At 46.7% G+C, this 13,489-nt stretch overlaps 1 protein-coding gene across 2 annotated transcripts in view; it reads right to left on the bottom strand.

Annotated features, from left to right (window-relative positions):
- limk2 (LIM domain kinase 2) overlaps nucleotides 1-7,329 on the bottom strand; it is a 31,749-nt gene extending 24,420 nt beyond the window's left edge. For both annotated transcript variants that reach the window (XR_006085276.1, XM_042337769.1), the window contains exons 1-2: nucleotides 7,187-7,329; nucleotides 3,829-3,928 (exon numbers count right to left, since the gene is read on the bottom strand). Coding sequence is in view for 1 of the 2 variants with exons in the window: in XM_042337769.1 (XP_042193703.1) it covers nucleotides 3,829-3,928; nucleotides 7,187-7,202 (116 nt within the window). In the remaining variant the exon portion in view is untranslated. The remainder of the gene's footprint in view (nucleotides 1-3,828; nucleotides 3,929-7,186) is intronic.
- Nucleotides 7,330-13,489: the final 6,160 nt, after the last annotated feature.

The raw sequence follows: 13,489 nt of genomic DNA, 5'->3' as shown, positions 1-13,489 counted from the left end.
GGGTGCTTCGCTCACCAGTGCATTTTGGGAAATACTGGGATCCACACCCCAACTGCATTGATAAAATGATTCTACTGTATCAACTTAAACTGTTTTATCTTATATACTGCAGAATTTTTCAAAACAATTTAAATACAACTGGAGCTGTACGTGCTGGGATCTCTGGATTGCAGGACAATGGCAACATTGTATGTGCATCCACCTCAGGAGGCCAACAGAATAGAATAGAATAGCCAACCAGCTACCAACCTCTGTAAAACAAACTATAGGACTATAGAACTTAGCAAGATAGAACAGGATTATCAGTTCTAAATATTAGCAAATCTGCCCCACACTGAGCGCTGACAGTACATACCAACTGAATGAGTCACATCACAGAACTGCATGCCAACGGGTTACCAACAAGTCTTTTGAACTAATTCTTGACTGCTGACTGCCAGTTGTGTATCATATTTATGGGCGACTTGAGATTTCAGAACCGATTCTCAAACAGCCTGAGGTCACTAGTACCTGGAATCTCTCTCAGTTTATTTTTTGGGTGAAAATCCAGATACCATTTGCAAAACAACAGCATGCAGTTAAATAATGCCTTTTACACAAAGCGCTACAAAAGATAACACAAATTTATATTGGGTTTAGGTATAGTCAACATCATCCATATTATCATAGAAATATATGACACGGTAGGTCATTCGATCCATTCTACAATATTTGTACTGTTACATGTTCTTCCAAAGCAGCAATCTATCTGAATCCTAATTCCCTGCTCCCCCCAAAAATCAAATTTGCCTGGCAATTAATTCCAGAGGCTAGCAAGCCCTCTTAACAGAAAAATATTTTTCCTCTTTCAAACAACCGGTTATAATCTAATATTCATGCCCTTGTCCTCAAATCACTTATCTTTGGAAATAGTTCCTCATCATTTATCCTCCCAAACCCTTTCATTAACTTGAACACCTTTATTATACCATTCCTCAACTTTCTCTGCTCCAATGAAAAGAATCCTAATCGCTTCAGGCTCTTCTAAAAGCTATATTACAGTCTATTCTGCGAAGCGCTTTGAGATGTCGAGAAGACGTGAAAAGCGCTCTATCAAATGCAAGGATTATTATATCATTATCTGCCCTCAACTTTGGTTTCACCCTCATGAATCTAATACTGTATACTCTCCACAGCAGTAATAATAATAATCCTGTCAAGGCATCTCAAACCACTTCACAGCAATTACAGGAAAGCCCCAGACTTTGACTTGTGCATTTGTAATTTGTACCCAGCCAGAATGGACCTAAAATGGAATTAAAAAAAGCGATTCCACGGGCTTGCGCACATGTAGACTCCCATCAACCCACTCTCCTAATACGTGCTCCAGCTTCACCATCCTTGCTGGCCTTCAGCGGCCAGGGACACTGACTTTGACTCAGTTTGAATCCCATGAGCAAAAGACAGTTTATTCACTATATTCTGCTCATACAATTCAATTACAATGCCGTTAATGATATTTTTCAGCACGGAAAATGCCTATGGCAAAAAAAGCCAAAAAATGCCATAAATTACACTTAGTTGGAAAGTCCCACTTGTCAGACTCAATATCCCCCCCCACCCCCTTAGTCAGGGCTTTAGTGTAATAACTATTTGTGGGAGAAAGGGGCCGACAATTTGTACACAGTAAAGTCCTACAAATAATCAAGAGGTGAATGATCAATTTAGCTGATGGATTTATTGCCCAGGACTACAGGAGAAGCTTTTTTTCAAATAGTGACATGAGTTCTTTTCATGGCCACCTGAATGGGCAGACAGGATCTCTGTTTAATCTCTCACCTAGAGGACCACACTTCTGACAATTCAGTGCTCCCTCAATAGCTGCAGTGAAATATGAAATCAAAGCGCCCATTGGAAGGACTTGAACTTACAGCCTTCTAACCAGAGGCGAAACTGGTACCAATCAGGCCAAGCTAACTGAGCCAATTTGACATCAAACATCACTTTATTACTTTTTTTACACACAGCGAGTTGTTGGGATCTGGAATGCATTGCCTGAAAGGCTGGTGGAAGTTGATTCACTAACAAGTTTTAAGAGAGAAGTAGATAATTATTTGGGGAGGACAAGTTTGCAGGGCTATGGGGAGAGAGCGGGGGAGTAGGGTTGATCAGGGCTATGGGGAGAGAGCGGGGGAGTGGGGTTGATCAGGGCTATGGGGAGAGAGCGGGGGAGTGGGGTTGATCAGGACTATGGGGAGAGAGCGGGGTTGATCAGGGCTATGGGGAGAGAGCGGGGGAGTGGGGTTGATCAGGGCTATGGGGAGAGAGCGGGGGAGTGGGGTTGATCAGGACTATGGGGAGAGAGCGGGGGAGTGGGGCTGATCAGGGCTATGGGGAGAGAGCGGGGGAGTGGGGTTGATTTGGCTCTTTTGAAAGAGTCGGCACAGAAACAATAGGCGCAATGGCCTCCTGCTGTGCTGTATAATTCTATGACACAGGTAGAAAAGGCAAAATATTTTATAGACATTTACCATTACACTAAACCAACAATAACAAATTGAATATGACACTGGGCAAAATTGCCAAATTGTTAAATTAAAATTCTGAGAATTAGTAATCAGTGTTAAAAGATTTGTGTGTACACACACATTCACAACTGACCCCAAACCAATCTGTTGGCAAACTCTGGGGAGGAAAGAATTAAGAGCAAACCAGAGAGAAAAAAAANTCATGGATATTTACTGTAAAATAAGTTTCCAAAAAGATTGATGTGCTGATTTCTAATGATTTGGGTATCTGAGATTCGTTAGCTATATGTTTAACCACTTTACCCACTTCCTCCCTCCTGAACATTAAAAAACTGATCAAAAAAAACCTAAAAATCAACCAAGAGTACTAAAGGAAGAAAAACATTTTGAGGCAGTGCTATTTACAAGGGGCGTCGACTCAAGCTCAAATGAGTCAAGATGAAAAGACTCAGATTGAATTACTTTACACCAAGTGGTGAATACTTGGAATCAACTACCCTAGAACCCAGTGGAGGCAGAATGTGGCAACAAACTCAAGAAGCAAAAGTAGCTGTTTGGTAAAGAAATCAATTGAAAAAGTTGAGAGGTAAATTGGTGTGTGATTTAAAAAAAACTATACTATGAGTCTACCAAGATGGACTGCACTTGTTTTGGTTTCAGTTCTTTACATTCCTGTGTTCACCAGATGATACAAGCAAGGCAATTCCAAGAGATCTTAAATCATAACATTGAATAGATCCAAATCACAACACATTCATCAATTACTTAAACATTATCTTTTGATCTATAGCAGCCTCAGTAATCTGCTTTCAATTTTTCCAAAATAAATCATCTTGCAATGCAATTGCCAGTGTGGGAGTCAGGGGTGTTCAGTAATGGTGAGGAGAGTTATTAACTTAACTCAAAATAATTAAATGTACAACTTTGCTGCAGGAATTAAAAAAGCAACTATGATTGTGGCATTTTGGTCCAGCTGTTTCAGGAGCTTAAGACTTCCAACTTAAATTCTGGTGAACTCAGTGAACAACTGACTTACTGATGAAATCTTCAATCTTGCTCATTTTGCAAAATTGTTTACCTCCAATTCCCCCCTCCCCAATTTCCTTTGACTCATTTTCTCCACTCTACCTAGGTTAGAATTCCATAGGTGCCTGAATACACTGCCAGAGTAAAATTGTTCAAATGCAAATTCTCCACAGACAAATTCTCTGGCAGGCATCATCAAAAATAGACCTCTGACTTTCTGATCTTTATGGCATAATGCTGCATCGGGCAGCACATTTATCCTTGCTTTTTTAAAAAAAAATGAAATTGCACTCACCAGAAGCAGGAAGAGTGCCATACTTTATTTACAATTCTGATCAGAGTTCGTGGATCTGTTACATGGCCACCACACCCTGCACATTGCCAGATCTCTGTACCTGGAGACAGAAAAGACTTCTATAAACACACTGACAACATTATTTCCTCTGCTTAGCTAATACCTAAGTCAGAACACACAATGTGCTGATTATGGTCATATCTGGTAGTAAAAAAAATTCTAATTCAGTTTATGCATTTTGCTCAAGATTCATATAATGTAGTTCAAATAATGCTGCACTGAAAAAAAATTACCATTTTATAAGAAACCATCAGTTTTCATATAAGTATTGCAGTATTTCAACTATGCATACCTACTGAAATCACTTTGGGAGAAATTAAATTCCTTCTCAGTTGTTTAGTTTTTTTCCTGATGATCATAACTCATACTGTGGTACTGTTGGATTTGTTAATTTTCTTTAATCCTTTAAAGTTCAGGGACTTCATTTAGAACGTATTCTTGCAAATGTCACTATATTTTAATCTTAGAAAACTTAGAAAGATAATCAAACAGAAAAATTATACTCATCATTGGATTTTACATATCAAAGGGAAAGAGTATACTGTAATTCTGCAACATTTTCAAATGTGCTGCATAAATAAATTTAAAATAAATTGTGGACACGCACTAAAAACTAGGTGCGGTAAGACACAGAAAAAATCTGTACTATTTTTTTTAAAAAAAGGATGCATAAGATCTGTTGCAGTTATCTTGTAAAGCCATTTTTCATGCAAAATGATGCTGTTACTTCTGAGAACATTCTCTTCAAAAGTCCTGAAACCAGGCATGTTAAACTATAGTTTATCTCTTTTAAAACATTCTACACTATCTGTTAAAATATGAAAGATGGAAGTTCAATTAGTTGCTCAACAGTTTATCCAGTCATCAGTGAGCAACAGAGGCTCAAAGTTCAATACCCAGTTTATGCTGAATTAGCCAATTTCAGCTGGAGCAGCACTTGGGGTGCTACAACTGACCTGCATCTAGTTCAGATATGATTTCCACCCTCCTCCCAGTCTAGAAGCTGATCATACTCACGTATGAATAATGGCAACTTGGACAGATGGTGCACAAACAATATTATCAGGAAAGAGGGAGTAGAAAAATATGGTGGAGAAAATATGGACAAGTCACTTGTCAATTTCTTTTTCTCACTTCTTGATCAAAAACAATATTTCATACAATTTGTGTGATATATATGTATATACATTATATAGGTGGATGGAATTGTTGGCTCAGTTTTCATGTCAAGTCAACTGTACAAAGGTTGACTGAAATTAAAACCACACTTGTCACACACTGCAACACAGGAAGTTTGGGAGCATGTCAAGGCTTTACTGACAAAATACATTAATAAGAGAATTGAAAATAATGCTTTTTGGGGGGTCAGCCAGGTGTCTGACGCATATTGAAACCAATCACCCGTGCTTAAAAGTATCCAAACCAAACTGAGATATCCATGCATTCCACCTAAACATGGAAATCCCAGAGATAGATTATTGGAATGGAATGCGCTCTCTCTCCCTGGAGGGATGCATCCTGCTTACCTAATTCCGGAGAGCCAAAGCTTTGCAACCCACAGAGTTGCGTTGGGGTAACTGTTGGAATCTAACAAGCTAAACCTGCATAGCTTGCCATTGATATTGTTGTCCAGCAAGCTTTCCTTCCCGCTGCTTGTACTACTAGGACTGACTATTCTACCTAACTTTGGTTGCAGGGTTAACAGGAGCTAAATGGGATGACTCCTTGCTCCTAGGGATTGGTCTACGTTTCGAGGTTCTCTTTGACCGAGCCTTCAGCTCCCCTCTCGACTCTCTTCCCCCTCCTCGCTCCCTCCCTTCCCTCCCCTCACCCTGACCATTTCCCCCTGCTCGGGTCCTGACTCAACTGTGCAGCGCCTTGGGACGTCCTCCTGACGTGAAAGGCGCTATATAAATGGAATCTTGTTGTTGTTGTTTTTGTAGGTCTTACCGATGAGCCAGGTTGGCTGTGCTGTCATCAGCACCCGCCTAGCTCAGGTACCAAACAACCAAGACTACCAGAGAGGGTCAACCCAAATCAAACAGGCTTTGAGCCACGCTGCTATGCTTGCCTACAAAATATAGTCACTGCACTAAACAATGTTAAGTGAGCACTTTGAAGCCTCCTGACAACAAAAGATGCAATATCAAATGCAAGGACATTTATTACTATTATTAATAATAGTTTGGCTGAGATGGTGGTGGGTAACTAGCTAAATACAGTATAGTCAGCGCCAGCACAAGTCAGCACATTCAATCGGTGCGGGACAAATGAAATAAAAACAGAAGTCGCTGGGAAGCCTCAGCAGATCAGGCAGCATCTATGGAAAGTGACCAAAGGTCATCGACCTGAAACGTAACCCACTTTCTTCTATTGAAGTGTATTTTGTGGACGAAACGCGGCAGCCCAATGGCACAGCAGCGGCTGTCCCACAGTCTGGATTGAGTGACCAAATTATTTTTTTTGGTAGGAATTATTACACCTGAAGCGATCCAACAATCTACTGACTGTTGGTAAACAGCGGCGAATGGAGTCAGGAAACTTGCCCAACGTTTCACCCTGACCCGGGGAGTGGAGCCCAGGGGCGGGGGCTTCAGCTACTGAGCTACAGGGCTCTGGATTGCCTTTTGGGGACAAATGAAGCCCCTCATCCGCCACCTCCTCCGGTTCACACAGCGTCTGCCCCCGCTTCCCCCCCCGGCCCGGCGCCCCCCGCTCCCCACACCCCCCCCGGCCCCGGCTCCCCACCCCCCCCGGCACGGCCCCCCCGCTCCCCACACCCCCCCGGCCCGGCGCGCTCCCCACACCCCCCCCGGCCCGGCTCCCCACCCCCCCCGGCCCGGCGCGCTCCCCACGGCCCCCCGGCCCGGCGCGCTCCCCCCCCCCCCGGCCCCCCGCTCCCCCCGGCCCCCCGGCCCCGCTCCCCCCGGCCCCGGCCCCGCTCCCCCCGGCCCCCGCTCCCCCCCGGCCCCCCCGGCCCGGCGCGCCCCCCCCCGGCCCCGCGCCCCCCCCCCCCCCCCCGGCCCCGCCCCCCCCGGCCCCGGCCGCGCTCCCCCCCCGGCCCCCCCCCCCCCCGGCCCCCGGCCCCGCTCCCCCCCCCCGGCCCCCGGCCCCGCTCCCCCCCCCGCTCCCCCCCGGCCCCGCTCCCCCCCCGGCCCCCGCTCCCCCCCGGCCCCGCTCCCCCCCCGGCCCCCGGCCCCGCTCCCCCCCGGCCCCCCGCTCCCCCCCCGGCCCCCGGCCCCGCTCCCCCCCGGCCCCCGGCCCCGCTCCCCCCCGGCCCGGCAGGTGCTGAGCTTACCCTGCTCTTCCCCCATGAATGCCCGATCGCCTCACATTATTCCAGAAGCTTCTCTCGCCCTCCCGCCCGCCACCGCTGCGCACGCACCTCCGACTGCGATGGCCAAGGGCGCGACGTCACCGCGCTTGCGCGCAGGTAACCCCAGCTCAGCCCCGCCCCTCGCCCCGACCCCTCACCCCTCGCCCCGCCCCTCACCTCGCCCCGCCCCTCACTCCGCCCCCTCACTTTGCCCCGCCCCCTGGCCCCCTCGCCCCGCCCCTAATCATATAATAACAATAATGATCCTCACCACATCTTCGCACCGTCTTAGAGTGCGAAGATGTAGTGACTGCATATTTTGGGGGTGAAATGCAGCAGCCAATTGCACACAGCAAAAAAAAATTTTTTGAAGGAATTATTACCCCTGGAAAAGTGACTTAACAACCAGGTTCCTACTGACTGCTGGTGACCAGGCGCGCGCGCCCGGGAATCAAACCCAGGTCCTCGCGAGTGCTCCAACCGCTGAGCTACAGGACTCCAAATAAAAACATACCCTGTACTATACTACACCAAATATTTTTATGCGCATGCTCCGCACTCTGCGCCTGCCCGGGGTAGTTCCGTCACTCGGTTTCTTTCCCTCTGACCGGTGGTCGCCTCACCTTCCCCTGACCCCAGGTGGTATCTCTCCCTGATAAACAAAAGGTAAAATACTGCAGATGCATGAAATGTAAATTTCTATTTAAATGTAATTTGTTGTTGTTATATGTACTGTGACAACCCAAAGTACCATCTTCGAAGGTGAGGCACCACACTTTAGGAAGGTTGTCAAGGCTGTGGAGAGGGTGTAGAGATTTACCACGATGGCACGAGGGATGAGAGACTTTAGTTACGTGGAGAGACTAGAGAAGCTGGGATTGTTTTCCTTAGAGCAGAGAAGGTTAAGCCAAGATTTAATAGAGGGGTTCAAAATGATAAGGGGTTTTGAAAGGAAGAAACTGTTTCTATTGTTCCCTCTCGACTCTCTACCACTTCCTCCCTTCCCTCCCCTCACCCTGACCATTTCCCCCCAATGCTCGGGTCCTGACCCAACTGTACAGCGCCTTGGGACGTCCTCCCGACGTGAAAGGCGCTCTATAAATGCAATCTTGTTGTTGCTGTTGTTGAAAGGAAGAAACTGTTTCCACTGACAGTTGAGTTGGTAAGTAGGGCACATAGATTCAAGATAATTGGCAAAAGAACACAGTGAGTTGTTGCGGTCTGGAAAGCACGGCCTGAAAGGTTGGGGAATGAGATTCAATAACAACTATAAGAAAAAGAGTGGGGGGAGTGAGATGGATTGGGTAGCTCTTCCCAATAGCTGGCACAGATACGATGGGCCAGTATCTCTCAAGATATCAATCAGGAAATTAGCAGAGCATGTAGCAAAGGAAAAACATTAATTGTGGGTGATTTTAATCTGCATATAGACTGGGACAACCAAATTGGGAAAAGTAAGATAGAGGAAGAGTTTATAGAATGTATTAGGGATAATTATCTGGATCAGTATACCGAGGAGCCAACCAGGGAACAGGCCATATTAGACCTTGTTTTGTGCAAGGAAGCAGAGCTGATCAGCAAACTGGAAATTTAGGCTCCTCTTGGGCAAAGTGATCATAATATGATGGAATTTAGGATTAAGTTAGAGAGAGTAGTTAAGTCCGAAGCAAAGGTCTTATATTTAAGTACAGTCAACTATGCTGGTATGAGAGAGGATTTAACTAAAATAAACTGGGAAATTAGACTTCAGGATTTGACAGTAGACCAGCAATGGCAGACGTTTAAGGAGACAGTGCAAAATTCCCAGCGAGCACGTATTCCTTTGAGGAATAAGAATGCCACGGGAAAGGTGGCCCAACCGTGGCTCACTAAAGCAGTTAGGGACAGTATAAAGTTAAAGGAAGAAGCCTATAAAACAGCTAAGATGAGTAGTAAACCCGAGGATTGGGAGAACTTTAGGGATCAACAAAGGAGAACCAAAAAAGTGATTAAGAGGGAGAAAATGGAATATGAGGGCAAACTGCGAGGAACATAAAGACAGACTGTAAGAGTTTTTACCAATATATAAAGAGGAAGCGGCTGTCAAAGGTAAATGTAGGTCCATTACAGGCAGAGACGGGGGGGAATTATAGTAGGGGACAAAGACATGTCAGAGTCATTAAACAAGTACTTTGCTACTGTCTTCACCTTAGAAGACACTGACAACCTATCAAGAATAGAGGGGAACCAAGAAGACAATGTTAGCGAGCAACTTGGGGGAATTAATATTAGTAAAGAAATGGTTTTAGGTAAATTGTCAGGTCTTAAAACTGATAAATCCCCTGGACCTGAAGGCCTACATCCTCGGGTTTTAAAAGAGGTGGCTACTGAGATGATAGTGGAAGTCATGCTTAACTAATCTTATAGAGTTTTTNGAAGATGTATCTGCAGGTTAGATAGGGGGGAACCAGTAGATGTAGTATATTTAGATTTTAAGAAGGTATTTGACAAAGTGCCACACAAAAGGCTATTGCACACGGTTAAGGCCCACGGGATTAATGGGAACATATTAGCACGGATTGAAGAGTGGCTAACGGGTAGAAAACAGAGAGTAGGGATAACCGGGTCATTCTCGAATTGGCAGGAGGTGACTAGTGGAGTGCCACAAGGATCAGTGCTTGGGCCTCAGCTATTTACAATTTACATCAATGATCTCGACGAGGACATTGAATGTAACGTATCTAAATTCGCGGATGACACTAAACTCGGTGGGAGAGTAAGCTCTGAGGATGATGCAAAAAGATTGCAACGGGATATAGATAGGCTCGGGGAGTGGGCGAGTAGGTGGCAGATGGAATTTAATGTCGGGAAGTATGAAGTTATTCATTTAGATAGAAAAAATAGAAAAACAGATTATTTTCTAGAGGAGGAGAGATTAGATAGTGTTAGTGTTCAGAGGGATTTGGGTGTCCTTGTACACCAGTCTCAAAAAGTTAGTTTGCAGGTGCAGCAGCAACTAAGAAGGCGAACGGCATGTTAGCGTTCATTGCAAAAGGTTTAGAGTACAAGAGTAGGGAAGTCTTGCTGCAACTGTATAGGGCCCTGGTGAGACCGCACCGAGAGTATTATGTGCAGTTCTGGTCTCCTTATTTAAAAAAGGACATACTTGCCCTCGAGGGGGTGCAGCGTAGATTCACTCGGTTAGTTCCTGGGATGAGGGGACTGACCTATGAGGAGAGGCTGAATAAACGAGGGCTGTATTCTCTGGAGTACAGAAGAATTAGGGGGGATCTTATTGAAACATATGAGATTCTTAAAGGGCTGATAAAGTAGACACTGAGGGTCTGTTTCCCCGGTGGGAGAATCTATAACCAGGGGTCACAGTCTGAAAATGAATGGTCAGCCTTTTAAAACAGAGGAAACATTTCTTCACTCAGAGGGTAGTGAATTTATGGAATTTATGGAATTCACTACCCCAGAAGGCTGTAGATGTTCAGTCCTTGAACATCTTAAAAAGTAGACTGTTGGATGTTTGAATATATCAACGTCTGAGTGTTAAAAAAAAATGGGCTGTTGGATATTTTGTTTAGATATCAGCATCTGAGGGACCGGACTCTTCGAGTACATCGGTAATTAGTAAATAAGCAGTTAAAGGGATGATTGAGAGTACCCCTCGGAGAAGGGTCCACTAAAATGGGCTTTGAAATATGAAAAGAAGGTGATAAAAGTGATACAGGGATTGAAACTAGGGGCAAACGTTGATAATGTTCCCCAACCCCAAGGTAACCTGGGATACTGCGGGCTGAGGTTGGAAATAGAGAATTTCGGCACTCAGAGGAGGCTGAGTGGCAAAATAAGTTGTTGAAGTACCGTGAAGTTGTTGTTATCAAGCTACCGGCCCATCTCCAACCTTCCATTCCTGTCCAAGGTCCTTGAAAGAGTCATCACCTCCCAGCTGCGCTCTTTCCTCTCCACCCATTCATTATTCGAACCCCTTCAGTCAGGTTTCCGTGCTGCCCATAGCACAGAAACTGCCCTGGTCAAGGTCACCAATGACATCCTGACCATCTGTGACCAGGGCTCCCTCTGCCTCCTCGTCCTCCTCAACCTATCGGCCGCATTCAATACGGTCGACCACGCTATCCTCCTCCACCGCTTGTCCTCCCACCTCAACCTTCAAGGCCCTGTCCTTGAGTGGTTTAGGTCATACCTCTCCCACCATTTTCATTTTGTTTCCACAAATGGCTTTTCCTCCACCCCCGCACTGTCTCGTGCGGTATCCCTCAGGGTTCTGTCCTCGGTCCCCTCCTCTTCACCCTCTATGTGCTGCCCCTGTGGTGACATCATCCGCAGACATGGGGTTAACTTCCACATGTATGCGGATGACACCCAACTCTACCTTTCCTCCTCTACCCTCAACTCCACGACCTCCGATGTCCTGACAGCTGTCTGTCCGACATCGAGTCCTGGACGAGAGACAACTTTCTTCAGCTCAATGTGCGCAAAACTGAGGCCCTCCTGATTGGCTCACGTCAGCGCCTCCGCACCTCAGGCGCTGACAGCATCAGCATCCAAGGCCGCACTCTCCACCTCTCAAAGCCATCAGGAACCTCGGGGTTCTGTTCGACCCTGAGCTGTCCTTTCTTCCTCATATCCGCACCACAACTGGCACCGCCTTCCATCACCTCCGGAATATCGCCAGACTACGGCACTACCTCACCCCTCACGCGGCTGAAACTCTGGTCCACACCTTTATCACCTCAAGGCTGGACTATGGGAACTCTCTCCTCGCCGGCCTTCCCGGCCCTCCCTCCACACTGCAGGTCATTCAGAACTCTGCAGCTCGTGTACTGTCCCGCACCAGTGACCACATCACTCCCACCCTCGCCCTCGCTCGCCTCCACTGGCTCCCCATCCCCCAGAGGATCGAATTCAAAATCCTCATCCTCACCTACAAGGCCATTCACGGCCTCACTCCCTCCTACCTCTCCGACCTACTATCCTCCTACTTACCTGCCCGTACCCTCCGTTCCTCTGGCTCCGGTCTACTCTACATCCCCCGCCCTAACCGCCCTATCATCGGTGGCCGGGCCTTCAGCCTCTCAGCCCCGAGGCTCTGGAACTCCATCCCCAGTGCCTTCGCCACTTCCTCCCTTTCCTCCTTCAAGGCCGGTCTCAAGACCTTTATCTTCGACCGTGCCTTCAGCTCCCCTCTCGACTCTCTACCCCCTCCTCGCTCCCTCCCTTCCCTCCCCTCACCCTGACCATTTCCCCCCTGCTCGGGTCCCAACCCAACTGTCCAGCGCTTTGGGACATCCTCCCGACATGAAAGGCACTCTATAAATTAAATCTTGTTGTTGTTGTACTGGATGATGATTAGCTGCCAGCAGATTGAGGAGGTCAGACGGAATTGGGAAGTTGACGCAAGGCGTACAAGAGAGGAGTTAAAGGCAGAGTTACGTGACTTGAAGGACTTGGCTAATAAATATAAAATGGACTATTATGAATTACGAGAAAAAGGGAATGTGCGAGAACAGGCATTAGAATGCGGAAATAAAGAATGGGAAGAGAAATATGGGATATTGAAAGCACAGTGTAATGGTCAAGTTGGGTTAATGAGCGTGTCAGCTTATCGAGCTCGGGAGGTAGATAAGTTTGAGGAAGAAAATCAACAATATTGACAGGAAATAGAGATGCCTAAGCGGAAAAATGAGGATTTGCGAGGAGTGTTGAGATGTCAGGAATTAGGGAAAAAGGGCCAAGACGAGTTGGCATGGTATAGACAGAATGAGTCAGGATGAGAGAGAGATCAGGTGAGGCAGAGGGCTTTGGTAGCTGCTGTATGTGGAGCCGCTGAGCCAAAGGAAGTTGAAGTAGGAGACATGTGGGATGATTTAAATGGTGAGGCTGCAAAGTATCAGGAGAATGACGGATACGGTCCACCTAATCAGATAGGGTGCGTATGTCCAGTGTCCACCACTGTTAGGACTACAGCCAAGGGAAACCCCGGGGGAGGAGAAGTCGTTAGCACAAGCCTGTCTGCTCATGACGTAAACGCACATTGTGCCCAACTCAGACCAAAAGTGGCTCCAGGTCAGTCTTGGTAGACCTGGAGGAGGAGATGGGAGAATTTTAAAGATGATAACCCCGCTCACACTGACGATGACCATATCCGGGTGCTCAAAGCAACGTTGAGTCTGGATTTGAGAGGTTGCCTAGACCCAGTGGTTCTCGCAGCCGGAGCTCAGTTAGAGGCGCGAGAAGGGGCTATTGAGGCTGTACTAATTGAACAGCGGAGATCCATCG

The sequence above is a fragment of the Callorhinchus milii genome, unplaced genomic scaffold (assembly GCF_018977255.1).
Source record: "Callorhinchus milii isolate IMCB2004 unplaced genomic scaffold, IMCB_Cmil_1.0 Scaffold8, whole genome shotgun sequence".
NCBI lineage: Eukaryota > Metazoa > Chordata > Chondrichthyes > Chimaeriformes > Callorhinchidae > Callorhinchus > Callorhinchus milii.
The sequence above is the reverse complement of the archived record's forward strand: the minus strand, read 5'-3'. Positions and strand labels throughout refer to the sequence as shown.